The 26,135-nt window shown below is 38.4% G+C and overlaps 1 protein-coding gene across 1 annotated transcript; it reads right to left on the reverse strand.

Annotated features, from left to right (window-relative positions):
• On the reverse strand, nt 1–25,708 carry LOC129113631 (oligophrenin-1-like). Its single transcript, XM_054626039.1, is given in 25 exon segments — nt 1–1,152; nt 1,279–1,315; nt 7,548–7,598; nt 8,734–8,812; nt 8,815–8,880; nt 9,431–9,730; nt 10,631–10,778; nt 11,138–11,297; nt 11,467–11,572; nt 12,558–12,616; nt 13,024–13,108; nt 13,860–13,934; nt 14,595–14,657; nt 14,854–14,887; nt 17,593–17,671; nt 19,079–19,170; nt 19,364–19,464; nt 19,576–19,705; nt 19,804–19,908; nt 20,051–20,161; nt 20,267–20,368; nt 22,151–22,222; nt 23,073–23,134; nt 23,590–23,685; nt 25,004–25,708. Coding segments are annotated over 25 exon segments (2,373 nt in total). The 5' UTR covers nt 25,158–25,708; the 3' UTR covers nt 1–1,146.
• Between the last annotated feature and the right edge of the window lie 427 nt (nt 25,709–26,135).

The following is a 26,135-nucleotide window of genomic DNA, read 5'->3' on the forward strand; positions in this document are numbered from 1 at the left end:
AACATCATGTTTATTTCCTTTTTTGAAAACAAATCCAACCAGAATTATCAAGTTAGGTTATCAAACAAAAGTGTGAAATTAACATAACTATTTTAAGAACAAAGAAATAAAAAGAAAAACATTGGAGTGTTATCTTCACATAAACTATTGTAACATTCAGTTTACTTGACCCGTTTTGGTAATCCCAACAATTTATTTGAGGTGCAACAGATTCAGGTAAACTTCAAGGACTCTCCTGTGCAGCCTGACCTTCCTACATGAGGTAAGAAGTGATCGACACCAAGGTCAGAAGTGAAGGAATGTACACTAGTTTCCATAATTCCTTATCAAAGCAACATTAGCATTATATTGATCATGTAAATGTCCTAGCTACACTGACTGGAATACAGGCTGACACTGGGGAGCAAAATACTTTTTTTTGTAATGCATCTTAAAAGTGACTCATGGCTGAATTTATCTAAATATTCTTTTGAACAGACTAAAAACTAAAGAACTAAAAAAGCTTTCCACAGAAATAATCATTTCATGGATGTAACTTACTTCATGAATTTGCTTCATCCAGCTCGTTGACAGACCCTGACATGGTTCATTAGAAAATCAAGAAGTTAATAATACTTATATTTCATGTTTTCAAATTAATAATGATTAACCCTATTTAATCAATTAGTCTTCTTTGGGAGATCTATTTTACAATGCAAAAAACAAGTCTTAAGATTCTAGACAAGACTTCTAAGTAAGCTGTTAAACCAGTTATGGAAGTTAGTTCCCTCTAATAAAAATAATAAAATTGGCCATTCAAACTTCTTAAAACTGTAAAATGACTAAATATTGTAAAATGAGTGGACAAAATTGTCAACTGGCATGAAACAAGGGGAAAAACAGTACCATTACTCCATCCTAACTTTGGAATAATGATCAAACACAGACAATTAGCCCACTATGAAAGCCCATTCAAAAGTCCATTTGCTACTGTGTTGCCTTACAACATCATTCTTACCATTAAAAATAAAATGGAATCAATATCGCCATTGTTATATATGGGGAGCCACTTCTTCAGTCTATCCGCTAAGATCATTGACAATGACTCCCTCCAGCTTGATCAGCACCCAACAGCACATGTAGAGGTCCCATGATGTCGCCTTATCTCTAATTCTGAGGAAAGCATGGAAATAGACAAATTAAAACAGATAAATCATGTTTCACTTTATTATACAGGTAGACTCAATTGATTCAGTATTTTAATGATTTAAAATCTGTCACAATCACAGTAAATCTCACCTCTTTTTTTACATTTGCCACTGGAGAAGCTGGTGGACTAAATTGGAAGAAAAAAATAATAAATTAAAAATCCATTTTCGATTCTTGAGAAAGACGGTTGCTATTTTAACTCCACAACCAAACAAATGCACATTTCTTCACACGGGTTTCTGGGACAGTTCCAAGCTTTGGTCTGGTTTCCAAGTTTGTGTGTTTTTCATCATTATTATTTTTATGATTAGAGGTATAAATTGAGGTTTAATTTTTGTTGGTGTATTTGTGTAAAAATGGAATATTAGTAGCATATTAATGCCATCCCCTTCTCCTGCCTGCTTCCTATCCACCTAATAGAAATAAGTCACTTTATTGCGATATCCTGATGAATTTTAGCACTGTATGCACATTTGTGTAGGCTACTGTGTTTTTAATTTATCAATTAGATCTATCAATAGATTTACCGTTCGTCTCACTCCCACTGCCTCAACAAAAGGTAGAAAGAAATGTTGTTATTACATGATAGTTTAATGCACATGTGTCAAACTCAAGGCCCGCGGGCCACATCCGGCCCGTGAATGAATTATCTTTGGCCCGCATGATAAAATCTATTTACTATTAGAACTGGCCCGCCGGTATATCGCACGCACCACCAAAATACTACAAATCCCACAATGCACTGTCCGTGTGTCGGCACGTCAAGCGCCTCACAGTCTGTATTACATACCACTTGTGTCAACTTTCAACTATCCCTCTCCCCAAAAAATGGAAAAAAAGTAAAAAAAACAGGAGTTTTGAAGACAGGTGGGAGGCACAGTATATGTTGGCGGATGTAAAGGGCAAAGCTGTGTGTCTTGTGTGCGGAGACAGTGTGGCTGTAATGAAAGAATACAACATAAGAAAAATATGAGTCTGTGGGCTGCAGAGTTTCCACGTTTCATCCCGACACAATGCCCCAGCTGCGCTCCCAGGCTGCTCAGACGCTCTCTATGTTTGGCAGCACATACTGTGAACAACTGTTCTCTCTGATGAAGATAAACAGAAGTTCACACAGGACTCGTCTTACTGATGAGCACCTTCACTCAGTCCTGAGGATTTCCTCAGCTCAGAGCCTGACCCCAGACACTGATGAACTTGTATCCAAGATACACCAAGTGTCACCAATGACACCAAGTGTCATCACAGAGCAGCAAACGGTGCTTTGACGCATTTTCAGTTTTTAATGTTTCATTTTTGCATTTTTTTTCTCTTGCTACTACAGGACATTTGATTTTTCTTTGAAATAAATTATTTTTGGCTGTTGTTTGCCTGTAGAAAATGTTTTCACTTGAAATTACTCTGGAAAAACTGCAGATAGAGCCATAAGCAATTAATGAAACTGATTCTATTACTTTTATTTATTTATGTATAATTTTTATTTCATTTATTTCATAATTAATGTTGTTTTATAGGCAATACTCTATAGGCCTTGTTAGTTCCAGGTTCAATATGTGCACTAAGGTTCTTTCAATAAGTTTTCAATAAACGTTGAACCCATCTGGCCCTTGATCAATTTCTTTATTTCGGCCCACTGTGTATTTGAGTTTGACACCCCTGGTTTAATGCATTGATTTCTTCATATTCCTAATCATTTTTTAAAAATGGTATTTGTTTGAATGTTCATCATTCAAAATATGTCCCAGGATTAGGCCAACATATACTCCAATAGTCCAAATAGTATCGTTTTCTCTTTTTGCCACTTGATCCTAAAAAATACCTCCATGAATGCAGGGAGTGCAGGGCCATGGCGCTACGGCGGAGGAGATATCGGTGCCACTGTCTGTGTGATCTCACAGAAATACATGGAAATGACCTTCTGACCTCCTGACGTATTGACCCTGCCTCATGTCACGTGACTTCAACTCCTCATGGCCACGCCTCGGTGCCCTTCGCAGCAGTGTTGCCAGATTGCTCCGGTTTGCGCACATGTGGGCTGATTTTTATCCAAATGAATATATTTTAAAAACAATATTATCAAACTGTCATTTTATGGTCAAATACACAGATATGAAAATGCAGTCAACTGTGTTGTATCCAGCTACTCACATCATTGACCAATTTAATTTGAGAACTATTTGATTGGTGAATGATTATGTAGTTGGGGATATCGGAGGACCTTCTTAATGGGTTCGTTCTTGATAAGCCAGTCCTGCGCAGAATCGGTCGCCGCGCAATGCATGCCGGTTAGATTTGTGTCCGACTTGATCCCGACTTGCTCTGACGTCATGAACACGTGGGCAACGATAACCTCACGAGAGCGAGGCGGCTGCAGGTTTTACAGCCAGGCGCCAGTTGCTCTCCACCCACTGCATGATTGAATGGGAGTCCCAAACTGCCTCTTTCACCTGGAAACAAAAGTCAAATGAGTGAGTACTTATGTCCTTTCGATTTCTTACAGTTTGGGCTGTTCTGCTAATGAATGCTGATTGGTCCGGACTTGCGACTGATTACGACCAGAGACCCCTCTTGACGGCATCCTTTCCGTCGAAGTTATTTTTGCGTACTGTATTTATATTATATATGCTATTATGATAAAGAGCTAACTCTTAGTTTTGACAACAAACACCACGTTTTGTAGAAAATTATTATTTTCTGTGTAAATGTAAGATTTGACGCTAGATTGTTGGCTAGTGGACTCATGTTGTGCAATGATGTGGCTGATAATAATAATAACCCGCGATAATAATAATTATTATTATTATTATCATAATAAATAAGGTTATTTATTTAGTATCTGTAAATAAAGATATTTATTGATAAAGCCTAATTCCATGTTGATGTCACCATGTTTTCAGTCCATAGATTAACGAAGTGAAGCATCAGAAAACCTTTTAAAAGGAGAGAACGATTGTCACTGATGGACATCCATATAACCCAACCGTAGTCTGGAACTACAGGTAGCCTACAAATGTAACGAACAGGATGGAAACATTTCCCGTGTTTTCATTGAACGCGGCTGAAAACTGTTCGACTTGATCGCAGTTTTGTTTCCAACGCCCCCTGCTGCTGCTGCCGCTGCTCTCGTCCACTTTCGAACGAACCCATCATCATCATCATCATCATCACTGATATGGGAATTAGTGTATTTGGTTGTCCAACTGCACTCTTTGTGGGTTGTCCTATCACCTATTTAACATTTTATATTTGGTTAACTGATGCAAAGATTAAGCCTTCTATGCTTGGATGTGATTTATATTGCGCAGGTAATGGTTTTACACATGTTTCTGGCAAAGTTTTTTTTAATTGAAATGGGCAGGTTTCAAGTTGGACAACTGGCAACCTGATTTGGCAACACCGCATCGAAGTAGCGCGGTTATCCCAGCGGCTATTCCTGACTTTAAACACTCAACACCATCTAATAAAGAAGGGGGGGGAAGCTGTGAACGCTAATGGAAAGAAAACACATGACCTGCATGATCTTACCCACCGGCCACGCACTACACGGTCCGCGTGGTAGGAGAAGGAGGACTGACATTAAACTGGCAAACTTTTGTTTTGTTTTTCCCCCATTTCCACTCTTCTCCTCTAGCAGCAAATGTGTGTGGATAAAATGAGGAAGCTGAGACCTGAACAATTAACCTATTATCAGCGCTGATTATCAGCGCGCACAATGAAAGGTAAACAGGGGAATATTTTTTTTTAAAAAGGCTGTTGCATGTCTTGGCAGAAGAAGATAAAAAAAACACAAAAACACATATTAGCTCCTCAACTTGAATGATTATATTTAAGTTCTCATAAGTCATATACAACGTGACATATGAGCAGCATCCTTTGTCAAAGTGGATATGAACATGGATTTCACAAACAGCTGCTTCCTTTTCCTCAAACCAACACTATGGACGTCAGAGGCGCCATGTGTACTTTAACCAATCAGCTGTTTGACGGGTTTTATGATAGTTCTGAACAATAAAGTAATGCATTAAAGTTGTAAGCTAAATTTGATAAGAGAAAAAATGAAAAGCTGTATAGATATGAATTATTTGAACTGATTGGATTATAATATTTTTTTGGGTGGGATTATACTGTTCATAAACAGTCCAAGGAATGACTCCTGTGCAGCTGCTAAATACTTTTTTTTTGACTGGCAATGGTGTGCACGAGACTGTATCCGCGGCCACAAACTGGAACTGAGAAATAAACCAACAAGGAGGACTTTCACATCAAAGTCAGTAACATCTTTGTCCAGAGGGAAAGGCGCATGGACTTCCTCTTCAAAGAAAGTAAGTGCCTCCTTTAAAAATATAAATAAATACTATATAGTATTTATTTATATTACCAAATAGTTTGAAGATTTGTTTATTAATGTTGACATTCATTTTATATTAATATCATTATTGTTATTTTTAATAATATAACAACATAACAATCATATCAATTATTATTATCATCATTATTATTATTTTTAATATTAATCATATTAATAATAGCTTAGAGACATAGCATGTTATAGTACACCCTCTCAAACACACTTTGCTTTAACCTTATTGTCTCAGTCCAAAAGTCAAAATTTACTAGAAAAAGATACGATGGGATTTCCGAAATTCTAATCATGTGTTTTTCTAAAAAAAAGTATTCTGCATATATTTGTTGCCATTCAGGCCTTCCAAAACATTTTTCTGTACTGTGGTCAGAACCAGTTTGTTCTCAGGGGCAGTCTGAAAGCAATCTTACATCACCATAAATTACGTTTATAACCACACTAACATAAAATCTTACCTTGCACATTTGTTTAGGGTGATGGCATCAAGACAATTGTCAATTAATAAAATAAAAAAAACAATGTAGAACATGATTTGTTACAGCCCTAATTTAGCCTAATTTATTTATTAACTTTTACAATTTTTAAAACCCTTTTAATGACTCTGTGTGTGTTTTCTGATGTCAGACACTAGGAGTTATGTCTTTTTTTCTTTTACTGGTGCGCTGTCGCCAGATTCTCATTGTGTGTGGGTGAACTTTTGAGCATTTTGTAGGATGGTTGAAGTTGCTTTCTGCTGGTGCGCTGCCAGCAATATTTCTCTATTTTCTTTATCCTGGTGCGCCGTCGCCACATGCTCATTGTGTGTGGGTGAAGTTTTGCGTTTTGGAGGAGTGGTAAACTGTTGTATACCGGTGCGCTGACACCAAGCTTTCTCTCTTTTTTTTTCTTCATTCTGATGGCTGTCACCAGATGCTTATAGTGTGTGGATGCATTTTGCGCTTTAGGTGAATAAGCTGTTTTCTACATACTGCTGAATGACCAAACGAATGTATATCTTATAATTTAGAATATATATCCAAGTCAAGCATGGACATATCCATATGCCACAGTCATAGGTCACTGCCTATCCAGGCAAGGATTTCCCTACACATTACTGCTTTCCCTTTATTCACCCATGGCCTTTACCCTGCTCTGTGCAGGAGAAAGAACGTCCCAAGTTACTGATTGGCTGGAATAGCGTTGTTGTTTGTTTACCATTGACAGAGCCAGGGATGTGAACACCTGATTTTAGTTTTTCAGAGCACACAGAACGAACAGCTAGCGGACCATGATGAGAAATTTGCTGAATTTGACAAAGTGTTCTAGATTAGAATCACTGACTGCACTTTTTATGGCCCATATATGTGATAACAGGAATCTTGCAGGTTCATGTTATTGTGATTGTCTAATGTCTGAATGCATCAGGTCAGATTGTGGAACTGGCTTATTGTAGCACTGTGATGTTAGTGGAATGAAAAGTAATTGATTTATCTTGTTTGTCTATGTACCACCTGTAATAATCTTCATTGGCTAACAACTATTTATTAGATCTACATATATCTACACAATATTCATATTATACAGCTGTGTGGGATAATAATCACTATGCGACAAAATATGTGCTTCTTCTTTCCAAAGGCCAAATGAGACCTTTATGTCAGCAGAGGCCACACGGTAATGTGAACTGTTTGTTACACTAATGGAGAACAATGTAGAAAAAAGATAAACTCTCTTTGATAACACTCCTACAAACTCTTCCCACTCAGGCATTTTTAGTTTATAGCCTTCTTCACTGCTTGTGTAGGGAGGGCAGCAAAGACCAAAACTTGGACCATCCAAGCAAATCAAGAGGAGACATGTTTCCACTATGTCATCAGAAGAAAGAGTCTCACTTTAATACTCAGTTGGGTTGTTAATAACCTTTAACCATCTACATGATTGTAAAAACATGTCAGTGTACTGAACTAAAGAAAAGGACAGGTTGGAGCACTTACAATAAAAATAATATTTTACATACCTCCCAACGTGTCTGGAGGCATTCTCAAAAAACTTTGTTTTAGAGGCAACACTGCAGGGAAAAAAAGAAAAAAACACGTTGGTATTGCAGGTAAAAATATGGTTCATCTCATTGGTGGAATTCCTCATTAGATCCTTTTGTGGTCCAACAGTCAGTGCGTATCATTTAGTATTCTGTGCTTTTTATACTCCACTACCTGCCTATACTATTCCCACTGATATTCTGGTGTTTCATTTGTGTGGTACTTATCTATGAAAGCTAAGCCTTTGATGCATTCCATGTAGGTCATAGACTGAAAACTCATCTGTTCAGATTCAACCTTGGCCCAATAAAACACTCTCACCTGTTTCTGTATCTCCTATTGTCCGGTTGAATGCACTTATTGTAAGTGACTTTGGATAAAAGCGTCAGCTAAATAATTGTAATGTAATGTAGGTGCTACAGTTCTCTGATATTGTTTCTCACGGACTTCAATTTTAGCCAGATTTTTTTTTGGTTGTTGACTCACGCTTATTTACATTAGTAATATAAGTATTTATCTTGATAAGTGGTTTTGGCCACCTGGTGTATTTAAGGCCAATATTTACAATCTTTTTGCTCTGTTTTTGGTCTCTACCACTCCCTGAGGGAAATATCTACTCCTTAAGTTGCTAAATTGCTGAGTTCAGCAATTAAGAAATTGAACGTATGTTCACCAGCTAGTTGCTCATTCGTCAGGTATTGTACAGTGGGTTTTTAGAGCTTTTACCACTGAAAACCGCTGCCTGCTGCATCTGAAAATGATGTTGATGAGAGCGATAAGAATGAACCAAAACACTTAAGTTGTGGACTGTAGAACCATATCAATGAGCTGAAAGATGCTAAAACTCAGGCGACCCCTTACGCTTAGTCTATCGTTGATGTATTAATATTGATTATGTTCTTTTTAATAATCTTTGGGATGACTGAATCTAAAAGATAATTGTCTTCTCGGCCACTCTTGGCAACATGTCCATTCTTTGATAGGACAGTTTTGATCATCGAAGCTACTCATGCCTTAGGGCTGCTGATTCTGCATGTCTGGGACTATTTCAAGTTTTTTTTTCTAAATAAAACCAGAAGATCTATAGTGGAGTTTCTATAGGACTTCTTGACCAGTATCTCCTAAGCGAGGCGACAGACTTTTGGAATACAGATGAGCACTTACTAGGATACCGCTGTTCCCTCGCTGCTGGCTGCACTCTGGGTCTTTTGTGGAGCAGGGCATCTGGAGGGGGGCTCAGGGGCCTGACAGGGGGTCTACAAATGGCATGTTTCTCTGTGGACCTTGTTCTGGCCAGACCATCCGAATCTCCTGAAAGACACATTAATATAGAATTACACATTGTGCAAGGCAATTGTAAATGTCAAAACTAAGACTAAAGGCTGTAAGGGGTTAAGAGGTTAGGAAACACAACTGACACTACTATTACACAACAACAATAAACTAAAATTATCAAATTTGGAGAAAATTCCCTCAAGGCGATATATATTGCATTCATAACAATGCTAAAGACAGACAATTCACAAAAACCTAATGCCTCTGGCCATGTCTATAGCCGGCGCAGAGGCATAAAACAAATCAACAGCAGAGAAGAATGATTTTGTTTTGTAGCCACATGACAAAAATGAGCAGACAAAATTCTTAAGAGCTGGCTGACGATGTTCCACATGACTATGAATATTTTCATGTCCCAAAATATCTGATCAATAAATCAGAACTATGCTTTCTACATTAGACTACATCCCTTTGTGTTCACTTTTTAAAATCCCATAAAACCTGGAAGATTTGTATTTTTATTGGTTAAAGATAAACAAGTATGACTGAAGGAAGTTTACCCACATAAACACCGGGTTCATTATACCTTCTTTGTTGGCTCCAGTGCCTTTAGGAGGTTGTCTTCTGCCCTGGAAGGATGGTACTCTGCTCACATAGACTCCAGACTCCCCATTTGCCGCTGAAGAAGAATCTGGTCTTTGCCTCGTGTCGTCTATCTTGCCAGCGTCAGAGTCTGAGTGTCGACTAGCTGGTCTGGGCATCAATGCTAGTCTTGGAGGAGGTTCTCTTGGAACGAGTGGAGCAAAGCTTGCAGGTTTTGTCCGCTGTAGGGGAACAGGGTTCGTTGAGACTTCCCCTTCCGCGACAGAGCTGTTGATTTGGCCATCTGTTGCAAAGAAAAAAACATAACTGATGAATGCAAGATACTTGACTACTAGGAGTGGACTCAACTGATAATCATTAAGATAAAGATAGGTATATTGTTATTTCTATCCGATACAGTATTTCTAGGCCTCAGTCAAATGTAAATGTATTCTTTTATGAAATAATACAAATTGTCTTCAATGTGAAAGAAAAAAACAAGCAAAGGACAGCAAAAAATGTACTGAAGGTCACATAAGAATACAAATGGCCGTAAAAATTTTAGTAACCCAACCACGTGATGCATTGGTTTAAGAAAAAAAATCTTTATAAATTTAAAAGTTTGGATTAATCATTATTTAGCTATTCAAGGAGTAAGTTAAGAATAGTTATTAACCCAAAGCAGGGAGGACAAGCTGCAGGTGCTCCAAATCTCTCTGCCACAGTGTATGACAGCATGAGACACACCCACTTAATGAGGGGTTCAAACAGACAGAAAATTACACGATTTAGCAAAGGCCTTGAAGAAAAAGACTAATTCGAGAAAAAAAGAGGAGTGGTTTAGTTTATTAGTACTTAAAATATAACAAGTACCAGAGGAATTTCATATTGACAATAAAGAATAAAAAAAGGAATACAGAGATTAAATTAATTTTGATTTGAAATTCTTTGACAAACAAAAGAATGATTTCATGTTAAAGAATATGTCTTATTTTTTGGGAATGGTATTTGATGGGAATACACATTAAATCATAATTTGTAGTGTACTTCAGAAAATGTTAAGAACGGAACCTGCAGGGAAGCTGTGGCTCAAATCTTTCTGCAATATTTTCATAAAAATAAATCAAGTGTACTACAGCATTGGCAGGGTGAGTTAATGATGAGGGTGATGATGACAATCAAGCCAAGGGAGGCTGATAATTACTTTCTGTTTGCTTGAAGTGGTCTTGATTTAGAGCTTGATAAACACGAGGTGGCCGCTTGGAGATTGTGATTGGTTGCCGCTTTCTTGGAGTGATCCGCGGAGGAGGGACTGGTGGGGAAGTGCTGTCCTCTGGTATATAACTGAAGATCTGTGATCACAGAAAAGATACAGTTTCACTTTGGTTTAGTGGCTACGGTAACAGCCTGTAACTGAATAAATAAAATGATATATCATACATGAGAAGGAGCAGAAAGACAATGACAATAGAAATGGAAAGACAAGTTACTGCTATTTTTCACAGAACAATCTTAATGAAAGGACTTAGTACAAATACCAAATTAGTGACTTAGTGACTTATATGGCAAACAAATGCTTCTGCTTCACAAAATCACATTAAGAAGCATTACATTGTTCAACATTTTTTTTAAGTTATGCAAAATGCTATTGCTTGATGGTCTCTCACTTTTTTTTTTCTCAGTAAAAAAACGTAAATCTCCAGAAACTTACCTTTTTGAAGTCCTCAATCAGAATCTCAACAACAATATTTTGGAACTTGATATTCAACATGGCCGCCACCGTCTCCTCCTTGGCTCTCATGAGTGTCGGTCCAAAGATAACTGCCATGTTTGAAGGGGTCATTCGATTTTCTTCACTGTGACTGCACACGCTGATAACAAACATCAAGTTGGGTGAATACAATAAAGAGTAATTTAACTGTTAACACCAGGCAGTGACACATTATCTCAGATAATTTGTGATGATCTGAGATAATTATTAGGAGGTCCTGTGGCAGCAGTAAAAAGAGAAAATAAAAAACATTGTATGCTAGAACTTACTTGACCAAGTGTTTAATAAGCATCTCCACCATCTCCCGATTCTTCTCTGGTAGTTTGTGGGAAAGAGAATGAATCTCACTCAGTCGAAAGTCCAGATTATCTGACTCTGTGATTCAAAGACAAAACAAAGTATCTGTAGACCTAAATCATGAAGATGTTGAAGAAACACAATATATAAAATGGGGCCCAGCCATACACTGCAATGGCACAAGACTAGTAAAAAAGTCTAGAAAAAAAACTCAGACCGTTTGATGAGGAGCCCCTACTCAAATAGTGAACAATTTCCAGGAAACTGAAGCCACCATTTGCCTTACTGTAACATCCTGACAGAATGAGGCTGATGCTATTAAACTCATTGTCTTCTCTGTTTTACAATGACGTTGAGTGAAAAATAAGCAGAGGACTTTTATTGCTTCCAGACAGACCTAGTACTGCCTGTTAAACTGCTGAACCTGCAGCTTGCAAAGCATTGATTTACCAATGCCTTTTTTGTACCTGCCATCCAGGCAATGCTTCTCGAGGGTAACGCAGGTGTAAAGATATGCAAGATACATGGCAAATTCACAATAACTAACCAAACTATCTGGAAATGTAATCTGAAATCTTCACACAAATGTAATCTGAGCGTCTAACCTGTAATTTATAGATTATACAAGACAACAGTCAGTTAATTTCAGGAAACTGCGTCGGTTAATTGTGAAATATCCTTTAGAACCAAGTAATTACAACATTTAAGTTACAAGTATTTACAAACCGCATGTTCCATGTACACATATCTTTTTCTCTTCTCATTTTTGCAAATAAAAAGCATGAAGGCTTTTGGTACTTAAAGTAGAACATGAATAAGCATGCATGAAATTAAGAAGTTGTTTCCCCTATTGCACAGGTGAGGACAAGTTTTAGATAAAAGCAAATAATCAAATTGCAATCGACCTAATCACTGTGCGCCATCAAGAGGATTAGATTTTGAGTGAAACTCCAGTGTGAGTTTGACACATATTTTAGGGTTAGGTCTAGATCTGAGAGGATAGTTTAAAAAATGTGAGACCAATAAAACATTAACATACAAACAAAACTAAAATACGCCTTACTTGCAGCACACATGAGGTCTCTGTGCAGGTTGTAGGTCATAAGAGGTTCAGACAAGCTCCTGCAGATAAATACACACACATGTAAACAAGTGCAAGACCCCAGTGCAATATAACTCACCACGTCAGACATACAAAAAAACAAAAAGCAGCACTTATTTGTTACACAATTACAGTAAGAAGCACTTAGAGAGTGCAAACTCTGTCTACGCTGCATTTGCTAATTTAATAACAACCAATAAAAACTCTTGACCAATTCAATTGTATTAAATAATGTAATTCATTTTTATAATATTATAATTGTTTGCATTTAATTTAAGATAAAATACAGAACAGATGTACAGATTTAATTAATTAAAACAATGCCAGTCAAAAACAGCCGTAGATCTGGAGCTAGTGTTATTCAGTATTTTCCACATATTAACTTTGTGCATCCTACTATCATTTATTTACTCACAGACACACATACCTGAGATAAAACTTCAGTGCACTTGTGATGGTTTTAACATCCCAGTCACTGCTGTGGAGATCCACATCTCCTGGGTTTGTGGGGTCTATGAAGGCGCAAATCAAAACAAACAAGCACAAAATATTTAATGCCACTACAAACACACCTCTAATGCATAGTCATTTGATTGTAAAAAAAAAAAAATATATATATATATATATACATATATTGTAGGAGCTATTTATTGGATGTTAGTATTTAGTTATTTTATGCATAAGTAAAATTGTTACATTTTTCTAGATGTTTGCTTATTTAGGTTAGATTGTTTGATATATTAAGATCTTTTCTATTGATGGTCATTTGTTTAGTTTAATAATATTTTTGTTGTAGTTTAGTATACTTAGTTTTTTGGTTTGGTAATTTGTTTTGAATTGGGTAACACTGTGGGCACCTGCGGTTATATATAGGAGTAGGCAGGTATAGGACCAGCATGCACCGGGGTGGGCCTATGGTTTTTTACCAGCGCAGGAGAGTCAGCCACAGGATTTCCTTTATTCTTTTGTTTGTTTGCTTGCTTGTTTTGTTTGACCAAATAAATCACGAGAAACACAGAATTCTGTATGGACAATTAACTCTTTTGCCTTCGCAAACCACGAACCCATGGTGCGACAGTGGCCCTTTGATTTATGTTTGTGTTTGGATTTTTCGGACAATTGGCCACTACATATATAGCTACTTTAAAGCAAGCTTCACAGAATTGTCAGAACCTGCTATGTTTTGTTCAGTAAGACAAGCCCAAGCGAAGAGGAACATTGAATGGACAGATGTTAAACAAATTCACAGAATTATTCCCTTACCAAAGAAGGCATTTAATAGCTTCTGCACTTGGATGTTGCTGCCAACTGTTCGGTACACCCCTTCTTGTGTGACTCCTGGAAAGACGAGAGGGAGAGGTAAAAAGAAATAATTTAAAAAAAGGGGAGTGTAATCTGGACAAATACAGAGCAGTGGAAATGTACCAAATGCTTCTCTTCAGAAACCGCAAGAGCCAGAATTAAGCTACAGATGTTCTTTCCTGCTTGTGCACGCTTCATTTAACCATTTAGGTCGAGAACGAACAATGTGCCATGCTTTGATCATGAGTCGAATTACATGCTTATGGCTTGAGTGCTCTTCTTTTCTTGTAAGATGAATCACCTTTCTGGCGAGACATTATGTGGCTGTTGAATTATAAAGTTGCAGCGTCCTTCAGGACAGGTTTCAGTTATTGGGTTTTTATGTTTTACATAAAAGCCATGCAGGGAGAGAAGGGCTTTTGTTAAAGAAATGATGATAAAGAAATCTATCCTTAAAAAAATCTATATGTTATATTAAATGTGTGGCATAAAGATGATTCAAATCCTGTACAATCTGAATAGGACCATTATTTCAGAATACTAGTATTGTGATTAAGAACATTTATTCCTTGGGAGCAGCCTGCAGGCTTGGCATCAGAGTGTAACCTCTGACTCAACTACGCCCCCTTCAGGGAAAGTAACTAAACTTACAGAGCTAAATACAGCTGGAATAAACCTCTTACAGGACTCCTTTACCTTTTGTTTCAACGTAGTTGATGCACTTTCGCACAAACTTAAATCCAATTTCATTCAGTTCCACTGTGGAAGTAAAAAAGATGAAAAGATTTAAAAGCAAACAATAATTTTAAGACAAATCTTCTCATTGTTAAAACGTGAATACAGATGCACTCAGTGACAAGAGATGTAAAGTGAAACCCCAAATGTTACGGTGTCTGTCTAAATCTCATAACATCAACATCAAAACGTAAGACTTTGAGGGTATTGACTGACTTACTTTCAGCTTGCTTGTGAATTGGGGAATGATAGATCTGAAATGAAAAAATAAATAAAAAAAGTGAAAATGAAATTGAGGAAATATATGGAAAAATCTAAGACTGGCCTCACGACATGATGATAAATGAACATTTCTTTCACGGAAAATAAGAGAGAAACTTGAGGAGGACACAGAGCTGCTTCACTTAAAATCCAACTTGGCTGGATATAGTAATAGCTCCCCGGGTAGTTTATGGGACTATTAGCCCAGTTTAAGTCTACCTTATGTGCAGATTCACATTGCATGAAAATAGTAAGAGTGGAAACAGAGAGAAAAAAAAGGATGAGAGGACAGAATGTGTGTCTTGTTAACGGAAATTGAAATAATTCAGTTCTCTTGGCAGCAATTTGGAAAAGCTTTATATGTCAGTAATTCACAACCAACACATCCAACTCTAAGTGGTTATTATATAAATGCATTGTCTTATTCTTCTCCAATGTTTTTTTTTACTCTGTCGCCCTCCCCAGTAATGACTGTCAGAGGTCAGGGCCAGCTGTCAGAGCAGCTGGAGACGGTACAGCAGAGTCCAGTTTAAGCAATGATGAGTGTTGTTGTCACAAGCCTTTGAAATATCCCTTTCACGCCTTGTTATTGATTTAGGCCTGAGAATAGAACAACTATTACAACGCTCTCTGCTTTGTTTTGGGAGGATTTTACTCAAAATCTCTCAGTCTAACATGAGTTTCTTTAATTAAAAAAATAAGATCACGTGGTAGCTTTAGTTCAAGACGGTCAAATCTGATCCGTACATGCAAAGATAATGAAGCTAAGGAATTACAGGCAGTGAAAAGTCAGATTATTTCCAATGTTTGAATGATGATGTTAATTTCAGTGGCTAATAAGAAAATTGTCAAAATGTCCTCTTGCTTTTGGAGAGGAACGTGCAAGCATTTTCTCTTTGTCCAGCACTTTGATGCAAAATACTTTTAACTTATAAGAAGTGCACAAAAAAGGGCCTTCAAGTGTTCTGAAAGTGTAGTATTACATAACATTGGCCATATTGACACACAGGTTCATGCATGTCAACCGCTTCTTGGTTTGGAAATGTGAGGAAGAAGATAGAGTGAAATTAACAATCACATTTGCCAGAACCCTAGGTGACATCATCAAATTACTTTTTTCTTTCAACCAACAGTCTTAAATATTCAGTTAACTATCATATATATATATATATAACAAGAAAGTGCAGCAAATCCTCACATTTGAAGAGCTGGAGGGAATATTCAGCATTTTCTGCTAGAAAAACAGATTTTACAATGAATCTATTGGTTGCTGATTAGTTTTATTAGTTAAATCCACTAATTACCTCAGCTGTAGTTTCCAATCTAAGTCAATAAGTGTTAGATGATTGGGGTAACTAGATCAACACTGTGCATTAAAAGTGCAATAAATCAGCATACTCTTAAAGCAAAGCTCTGTAGTGAAGAGACTAACAATGAGACAGCAGAGTATCAGGGAGGTTCAAAAGATGAGGTATGTACAGAGACATGTTGAAACGTATAACACGAAGCAACAACATGCTGCACTATGAGGCCCATATAAGCCAATATTAAGTGTCCATAAGAATGCATTTTATATGTCAGCCATTCAAAGGGCTAAAGGGCATTCAGAGTGTGATAAATTCGATTGAGTCAGTTTGGAAGAACAGATTATTCTAACAGAACACCAGAGTTGATCCTTGTCCAGAGTATACCTGGCAATAGTGCAGTGCAGTGCATCTTTGCTTGACAATATTTGGGCAGAGTGGTCGGAAAAGCTCTTGTGAAATGTGCATGATATACAGAAGTCATTGGGGAAGCTGCACAGGAAGAAAGGGCACTAAAAGAGTGCATTCTGTTATTTTCACATCCTCTGGCAGTGACGGTCGATTTGTTTTGTCCACAACTCACATGACATCCACCATTAAACCGAAAACATATGATACACGAGGGACTGCAGAGAGAGCAGAAAAAAAGCAGACGATACAACCAAAAGAGGAACCAACTAAATCGTAAATTTTGTGAGTAAGGCTATTTGGTATATCATTGCCTCAAATCTGCTGAATGCAAAAGCAGAACGTGGGAGGAGCAACATTTGTGGGATCAAACATTTAGCTGCTTTTACAGAGAGGTTTCCATTAACAACTAAAGATGATTATAAGAACAAAAAGAAAATCATTGATAGGTGCCAACATTAACTGCACACTGTTGGTATAACAGGCTTCATTCAACCTCACAGATCTGTAACAGAGAAGCCATAATGGGATCACCCCTGCCGTCATCCTGCGGTGCTTAACAAATGTCACATGTGAGCTGTTATGTCCTTTACATGATGAATTTGATAACAAAACATAATATTGTTTCTGTTAAACATATACTATTTACACAGCACAGTTCTTCATAAATCAGTTTTTATTTCAGAAGCTGAAATTGTGAATATGAAACATTTAATTTGGTGCAATCCAATTAAGAAGCTGCAAATGACATCCATTTAGATAACTGTAGCTTCTTCCCTTTGTTGGTTGGATAGACTGTGCAATCCAGACTGGAAATATAAACTGGCGTTGGGAGCTGTATGTGTCACCACAGTAACCAGTAGCCATGTCTCCCCTTAGTAGCAGACTCCATACTGCATCGAAGATATTTTTGGCAGGAAAGCAGTTTTGACCAAAATGATATCTAGGAGAATAATAATCCAAAATGAGATGAGAGATGAACTCACAGGCTCTTTTCCATCCATGGCCTCCATCCACAACTTCCTGTCTCCCTCCGAAAGAGCTTGGAAAGTGACAGGTGTGTTTCTATGGAAACAGTAACAAATGCCATTAAAGAGGCAAAGGTTGCAATTCAATTATTCAGTCACACTTTGTACTGCTACATTCTCCAACCATTGTTAATATTTAGTTTTTCCAGAGCTGCCACAAGTCACAGATCTTACACACGTTTCACATAAAACAGAGTGGAGAAAATAACAAAAAACAGCACAAGAAGAAGTACTTTAAGCGTTGTCTCTGAAGTCACTGATTAAATCCAATGTGTTAATGATGTAGATAAGAAATGGAGATGAAAAAGACAAGCTTGAAGAGATGATGAGAATCAGTTGCTGCAATCTGTCTTCTGCAGAAGCAACATAATCCAGTGCCAAATTTTACAGCTCATAGGAGACTGGATCAATTGTTAACTAAGACAACTGTGCAATGATTTTTTAAGCTGCCAACTGCACTAATCAGCTAACTATGACAACCTTAAAAACTTTAATAAAATAACTTTTCTATCGCCATTTAAACAGATAACCCTGATATATGTAGGAGTCACATGGCTATGATGTTACAGATTTCCCTCTTTTCCTGATTTGTTTTGAAGCTCTTGCATGTCAGTACTCCTGAATGGGACACCTGAAACAGCCAATCAAACACTGGTATGCTGGCATTGTGCAAACTGGGATTTAAACAAATTATCTGAGATATTAAGAGTATAGGGCCCTGTGATAGGCTGGCGACCTGTCCAGGGTGTACCCTGCCTTCGCCCATTGACAGCTGGGATCGGCTCCAGCACCCCCGCGACCCTTAACTGGATAAGCGGTTATGGAAGATGGATGGATGGATTAAGAGTATAGGATTATATAAACCCTATGTAAACACCTTCTAGGGAGGTTAAAGGTCAGGGTCAGGAAGCAGCACTGGGGAGCATTTCACTTTAAAACATCTTCGAGCCAACAACATCATCTTCTTCACTAGACAGCACTGCCACCTTCAGTTTATCAAACGGCCTACTCCTCATTGTGTTGTTCAGCTCGAATACCGGCTGACAAATTAGTGGCTCAACATTCAGAGACACTTTCAAGCACTTCATGAATAATTCAAGCAGCCTTTAAACCTTTAAAAGACACCCTGACGACACTCAAAGTATTTCCACACATTTCAAGAAAAAACCCTATGGCTCGAGTGTCCATTAAAATGCATGCTGTACTGAACAGCCCGCTTATATAAACAAGAGCTTGTTGTGTTCCTTCCCCTGAAAATCACAGCGTTTTCCATCTGTTTCCAGCTCCCTGCCCGTTGCTTAGGGAATGTTTGGGCTACAGTCCATTAAGCCCTCGCGCTCTGTCCTTGTAAGCCACCTGTTCACTCCGCCACCTGAACCTGTTTATCCCACAAGGCTCCCGCGTTGCCTCCCCTCCCAGTGTCTTGGATTTTGTTTGCGCTCACCTCTCGTTCGTTTCCACGTCGAAGCAAAAGCGCTTGTCGATGGACTCCGTCTTACGGCGGAAGCAGGATTTCAGCGTCAACTGCGTAGGGCCCTGAAGCGAGAGAGAGAGAGAGAGAGAGAGAGAGAGAGAGAGAAAGTTGGTACGTGTGATGGAGACGATGACAGTAGAGGAAGCAGTCTTAGGATATAAACTGGCTACAGGTGCTGAAGATGTAAGAGCAAGTTGGTCCGTGGCTAACAGTTGTGGATTTGTTTCTAATAATAATTCATTTTCAGTGAAGCACCTGTTTAGTTGTAGGCTTCTGTTCGCAAGGCACCATGACCAGCTGTCTCCCCTCCTTGTGATACTTGCAATAATATTTGACCCACGACACGCCCAAAGCCCCTGTTGGTACAAGAAAGAAACAATTTTAAAAAAGGACAGGGCTTGTCGAAAGAATTCCAGCAAGAGCTTGTACAAGCATCATGCTTCTGTATAAACATCCAGCACACGTACACTTCTCCTGACAGTACAGATAGCCCTCCATGGGCAGCAAACTGTGCATTTTACAGATCTGGGACGGGTGTTTCATCCTTTTCATCAGCTCCTCCATCTCCTCGCGAGTGCTCTCGTAGTGGTTTCTTGTCTGCAGGCGAAACCGGGCAGCACTTTAGAATCTTGCTGACATCCGATTAAGAAGATATTAAAACTCACTTATGGCAAATAATTTGTTGCACCACTTACGTTCTGCAAGCTGAGCTGCAGTTCTTGCTTGTAAGGCATGAAGTCCTGAGTCATCTCCACTGTCAGGTTGTTGAGCGTTAGGACGCTGTGTAGAAACGCCAGCACCTGACCAACCAAAGCATGATATCAATATAGATGATAGATATTTATCATCGAGATCTTCTATTCTAATATACACTTCCTTGATCTCTTGTTTCATGCGTGTGGCACTAAAGAGGAAGTGTGGGAGACCACAGGCAGCACTCACCGGCTCCACCACATCAAACTTCTTCCTGTCCTGCACTTGATGGATCTGGTACACATACTCCACTGAAGATTCATAGAAGTTCACCTGCTCTTTGTCAAGGAGTTCATCAGCCTGTAATAAAATAGAAAAATAAATAGAAAAAGGAAACAGTGACTACTTCGTTGCTCTCAGTTCTACATTTCACTACACCACTGATAAATACTTGTTGTACTTTACCTCTTGAAGTTGACTCTCTTTCTTCTTTGCAGAAAGATTCAGGTGTTTGTCCACCTGGGAGTGATATTTTTCACTCTCCTTCTCAAACTTCTTTTTCTTTTCCTGCAGGACAGATGTGGTATTGTGAAAATGAAAGATTAAATTATTTATTTATTTTTTTTAAATCAAGCACAGCTTGACTGAAACACAAATAGCGTTTAGAAACTTTCATCCCTCATTGGCATTTTGAGCAGCTCTCAGAAACTAAAACTAGCAAAATCTTCAATTTGAGCTGAATTTTCAAGCTAGTACTTACATTTTTGCTAAAGATTCCTTAAATTTACATCATATGTAAGTTTAGCATGAAGCTTTGATAAAGGTTCTGTGGTCGTGGGCAGACTTTGTGATTTAGACACCTAAATTACATATTTTTGGCATTTCTGTAATGCAATTTCTTCTGATGAATACACTGATTTGAAACAAAAAGCATCCCCCTATTGAGTCCCCTGCAACACCTGAACACTACATGACACAGTGACAAAACTACAAAATGTGTTAGCTTGTGTGTAAAGGAATCTAAACAGTAAGCTGAAAAGTTGTGGTTGGCATTATAAACTGAAAGTAATGAAAAATAATAAAGTAAACTGATTAAATTGTTAGCTAAAGATAAACAGTTTGAATAGATATCTAAAAGTAACGGATTAATGGTGGAACATTCAGCTTCTGCTGATCCAAATTGTCATGTTTGACTGAAAACTTGACCAAAGCAACCTAAAGATAGTTTGTTAATGTTCAGTTTAAAATCAACTCAAATTTCACGTTTAAAACATGATGGGTCGTGTCGATGAAGAGGTTCTTGAGTTCATCTGATAGGGCGGTGGGGGTCAGATAAAGAAGGTTGGGGACAGATCTAGTAAATTTTATTTTGAACATTGTCACTGTTTTAAAACCTGGTTTACTGACATGTACTTTGTCCTCGTAAAGGACATGATACCCCGTTTCTTTTATTTTGAAAGACATCTTTTTATAACAAGTAGATTTTTAGTATTGTTGAAATTAACATTTATTGTTATTATTATTTAAATTGGGCAAAACGTGTGTACTTCTGAATAAGATGCATTAGTTAATGGAATAATAAAAATAAGTTGATAGATAGGATTAGATTAGAATGTTGTTTTTAATATGCATCTGTTTTTTTAAGTCATGTGGGACCTGTATATTTTATGTATACTTTAATTCCACTCGCAGATTGAATAAACAGCAGCATGAATAACAGGAAGCGGCTGGTTAATAAATACACTGGGGGGGGCGACGACACACACCCTTCTGATCACCAGAGCACAACCAGAAAAAAACTGAAATGTCATTCTGAATAATCAAGGTGATACCCCACAGAGATTAATGATGACTTTAAAAGCAGAATAAAACGTTGGTTAAGTGGCACACAGGGGGTCACCTGAGAAAAACATGAGCTGTTCGAAAATACAAAACTGCTTTCAACAAAACGTCTTTAAACATTGAGGAAGAAGAGAGGTAGATGTTAGTGTTCTGAACAGATTAATGTTTCTCTCACACACACACACACACACACACACACACACACACACACACACACACACACACACACACACACACACACACACACACACACACACACACACACACACACACACACACACACACACACACACACACACACACACATACTCATAAATAGATTTGGGGAAGTAGCTCATAACAGCCTGTTGGTCTGTAAGCACCTAAGGAAAGCATTATATAGATGTTTATGTATGTATATCTCCATCCATTGAGACACCAGAACGGTGCTTTGCAGTGCTAACTGAAGAACTGATTACTTTTGCCACATTTCACTTGCAGAGCAGATGAATCGGTAAAAACACTTACTTTTGTAACTCCTATTTGCTCCTTTCTGAACTTCTCCAATGGCTTGATGAGCAGATCGGAGGCGTTCTGAACCTGGATGGGTAAAAATGGAACAGCTGTTAATGTTTTGCAAGTGTACATGCACAAACATTTACACACACATCATGTATTGCCTTATGTAGGACTCACTCTTTGAAAAGGTATGTTTGAGGATAAACTTGGGGGGCAGAAACATGTTGAAAGAGTAAAGAATGTAAAGTGTGAGTATGAAAAGTTCATAATAATGCTGCTCCTCCACACCATTGCCAAAACAATATACCAGATGACTTCCAGTTTATAATGTAGAACTGTATCGAGAAAACCCAGTCTAACTGGAACTTCTACTCCTGTTGCATGACTTGATTGCTGTCATTTTACGACGATGAATCAAAGAAGGTTAGTTTGAGTTCATCTGGTTTGGTATGTAAGGAAAGATGTGGGAAACCTGTGTGCAACTATATCAATTATGAAAATAAAGCAAATAGTTTAAAACACAACACCAGCACTATACAATTTTCAGTAGTTACAGTATAATAAATGTGTGAAATAACGGCATCAGACACATTTACAAAAAGGGAACAAGAAACCCAGTAGAGGAACTGATAACAATATAATTACAGCATACTTCTCTACAAGCATTGACTAAGCTTCAGCATCTGGGTGTGTGCAGGTGTCTCATTATAGCACATTTAAATGACTAAAGACAGATGGAATATCTACTATGCAAAAAAGTGATGATTTTTCATCATAACAATGAGGAAGTTGGTCATCTGTTACCGAATGTGCCAAACATTTCCTTTCAAGTGGTCTAAACTTTCATGCAGCATCTGTTGGTGTGGTTTCTAATAGCTAATGAGGGTCTGAATGGGATGCAGAAGCAGTGTGGAGGAAGTTGATAACACACCAGCATCATCCTCTCGTGCTCTACTTCCTGCAGGAGTCCGGCAAACTCCTGGAACGACTGAGCTGGGGAGGAAAACACAAACATGATGACCGGAATAAAGACATCGCACATTCTTATCTTAAGTGTCTGGTGCAGGAAACGCAATGTGAAAGATAAAAAAACACTTCAGTGTTAACAAATGTGCATTAGAATAGACTTTATGATCATAATTTATCCAACTTTTTATTTTTTTATACAAAATTGATGTTTTTCCCAGACCATTTGTTTTCCTGATTCTTCACATTCAAGTTGTGAAAACAACTCTCTAACTCTCTAAGTGGAGAGGAGCAAAACATTTCTTTTCCACTTAGGTCAAGGAGGGGAAGTCTTTTTGCTAGTTCTGATGGAAAATGTGTATTTATCCATATGGTTTTAATAAACAGAAAAACTGCTGGGATATGGCATGACATCTCCTGCTAGTTGTCAGTTTATCATCATAATATTAACAGTGAATAAATACAAATCAGCATTATCTTACTAATATTGATTTCATCATCCGTCAGGGAGTCACCGATGACGTCGAACTGGAACATGCTGAGAGTCTGGGAAAACTTCTGTACTGCTAAAGAATAGCCTGTAAAAAAACCAACATTTAGTCCTTCTGAAACATCTGAATTGTGTTACAAAGGCCTCTGTCACAACTACTTTAAACAACAATAAAGCATACAATTCTCTTTATCCTCTAAATACAATCTAATTCTCATAAAATGTAAGGATTATGAAAACAGTGCTTTTCTCTTTTTTCCTCTAGCAGGAAAGTCCGATGTATGAAAGATATCCTTGGCAGGTTTCATCAGATCAGCAGCTGCATCCAGTAAGCGGTCTGGACAATATTTTATCCCTGCTTTGTCTCGTTTTTTAATGAAATCAAAAACAGTCTTTCTTTTTACTATTGGACTTTTTGGCTGAGGAACTTGGCTACCATACTTAGCACTTAGTATCATACTCTAAATTCCTCCTTATATCCCTCTTTGTTATGGAACAGTTTTAAACTTTCCACCATATCACATGTTTTTTTCCATCAACCAAATGTGGGTTTTCTTTTAGTTTATTTTGGAAGCTTGCTTTAAAAGTGCCTTTTTATTAAAAGCTTTTATTGTTGACAAAGTGCACGCCAGAACACACATAGCCCATTTCACTGCACTTACAGCTGGAGATCAGTGTTTAAAATGAGTACATGAACAGTGAGTCCAGATTATTAGTACTCGAGATAAATATGTGACTTTCAATGAATGTCTCTCATCGATGCATTTCACCCCAAGAAGGAGCACTCGTGACCTCTGGCTATTCTGTGGACTGAATACGCAGTAGGACCCCAACCACAATGCAGCCCTGCTGCAGCACCTACAATGACAGTTTCTGTTTGCGAGGTGAAAAGCTGGTCACGGGTGATTTGGACAGCAGAGTGGTCACTTTGCGAGTCAAACAACAACAAAAACAAAACAGTGCTGGCCTTCATATGTGCCCCACTGACCCAATAAACACATCTACTGGGTGCTGTCACTGGCTCTGATCCACACTATCAGTGGGACTGGTCCCACTCTACAACCAGCAGCAGGGAGATGACAGAAAACACCACACAGGGGGGGAGGAGAGGTGGTTGAGCAACACAAGAAGGGCAGCTGTTGTGTTGTTTTGGAAACGAACTGAGCCCCTCATCCTGCACATCTGCACCAGATCCATGGCCTCTCAAAGGCAGGCTGTTTGGTCCTCTCCCGAGGGAGCACTAGCACCTCCCTGAATGAGCCTCTCCCACATTGATCCTGTGGGCCCTTAAAAAAAAGGCCCCACTGATGCTGATCCCAAGCCTCCTCATACCACTGTATACACATGCAATGTGTAAAATGTACTTTTATTGATTTTAAAACGAGAGATGCCAGCATTAAGCTTACCTTTGATCGCAGAGATTACACTGTTGCCGTCTTTGATCAACTCTTTGAGAAATTTGCCCGTCCTCTCCAGCTCCAGTTCATAACACTTAAGAGTCTCTCTGAACTCCGGACTGTCCAGATAGCAGTCGCTAAACTCCAGAGGAGGATGCCCCATCTTCTGGACGAATGGGTTTCAGTCAATAAAAGCACAGATGTTGTTCTTTGGAGCCTCACAGCCCTCGCCTGTCTACCGCACACTGGCCATCGCTGCTCGGTTGAAGCGACTCCACACACTCATCTGGTCGGAGGAGCAGAGACCATGGTGTCCGTGGGAGCCTGCGGCAGCCGCTGGTCGAGTGTGAAGGGAACCAAACAGTGAGGAGGCACGGTGCTGTGTTTACTTCCCTCTTTAGCTCGTCTGGCGCGCTGTTGAAACTGTAATTTAGTTGTATCCTGGTCCTCTTTACCACTTTTTCCTTTCTGCGGTGTCGTGATGAGAAGAGCGGCTAGAATCCATCTGGACGCGTCCGCTTCCGAAATATTTCACGCTTTTCACGAAACCTTGTCCATCCTTTACCTTGGTTTGACATCGAATTTGAATTGTTAAGTTGGCAGCACGCTATTAAATCACTGAATACACATTAGTGAAAACGTATTCTCAAACAGAGATATCAAACGCATCCTGTAAGTCTCACATCTTTACAGAGAGGAGTCACACAAAGCTAAATGGGACGCGACATGCTGGCTATGGACTTGCTGAAAACTCCCCCTTTTCCACACCCAGGATATTCTTAAAGGGCTGCTGCACAGTTTCTGTACTCGTGTTCAAGATGCTGCTTTCAAGTGCTGTCAGGAATAAATGTCCGAAACACAGTGGTAATAACAATTGCGAAAGTGAAGAAAGAGGAATAGCCCAGTAACTATACGTATATTATTGCTATCTATCCATCCTCTTTTAAAGAAGATAAATAAATAAATAAAATGACGCTTTATATTGTATTCATAGGGTAATATACAATATATCATGAGCACAACTAGCAGCTATTCAGCAGATATACAGTTCTAAAAATGTTCTTGAGGTGCAGAAATCACCTAAAGCAGTGACTCCAAACCACAAAAAAGGTTTGCATAATAAATCTGAGGGGTCACAAGA

This window comes from Anoplopoma fimbria, chromosome 24 (assembly GCF_027596085.1).
Source record: "Anoplopoma fimbria isolate UVic2021 breed Golden Eagle Sablefish chromosome 24, Afim_UVic_2022, whole genome shotgun sequence".
In the NCBI taxonomy this organism is placed as follows: Eukaryota; Metazoa; Chordata; class Actinopteri; order Perciformes; family Anoplopomatidae; genus Anoplopoma; species Anoplopoma fimbria.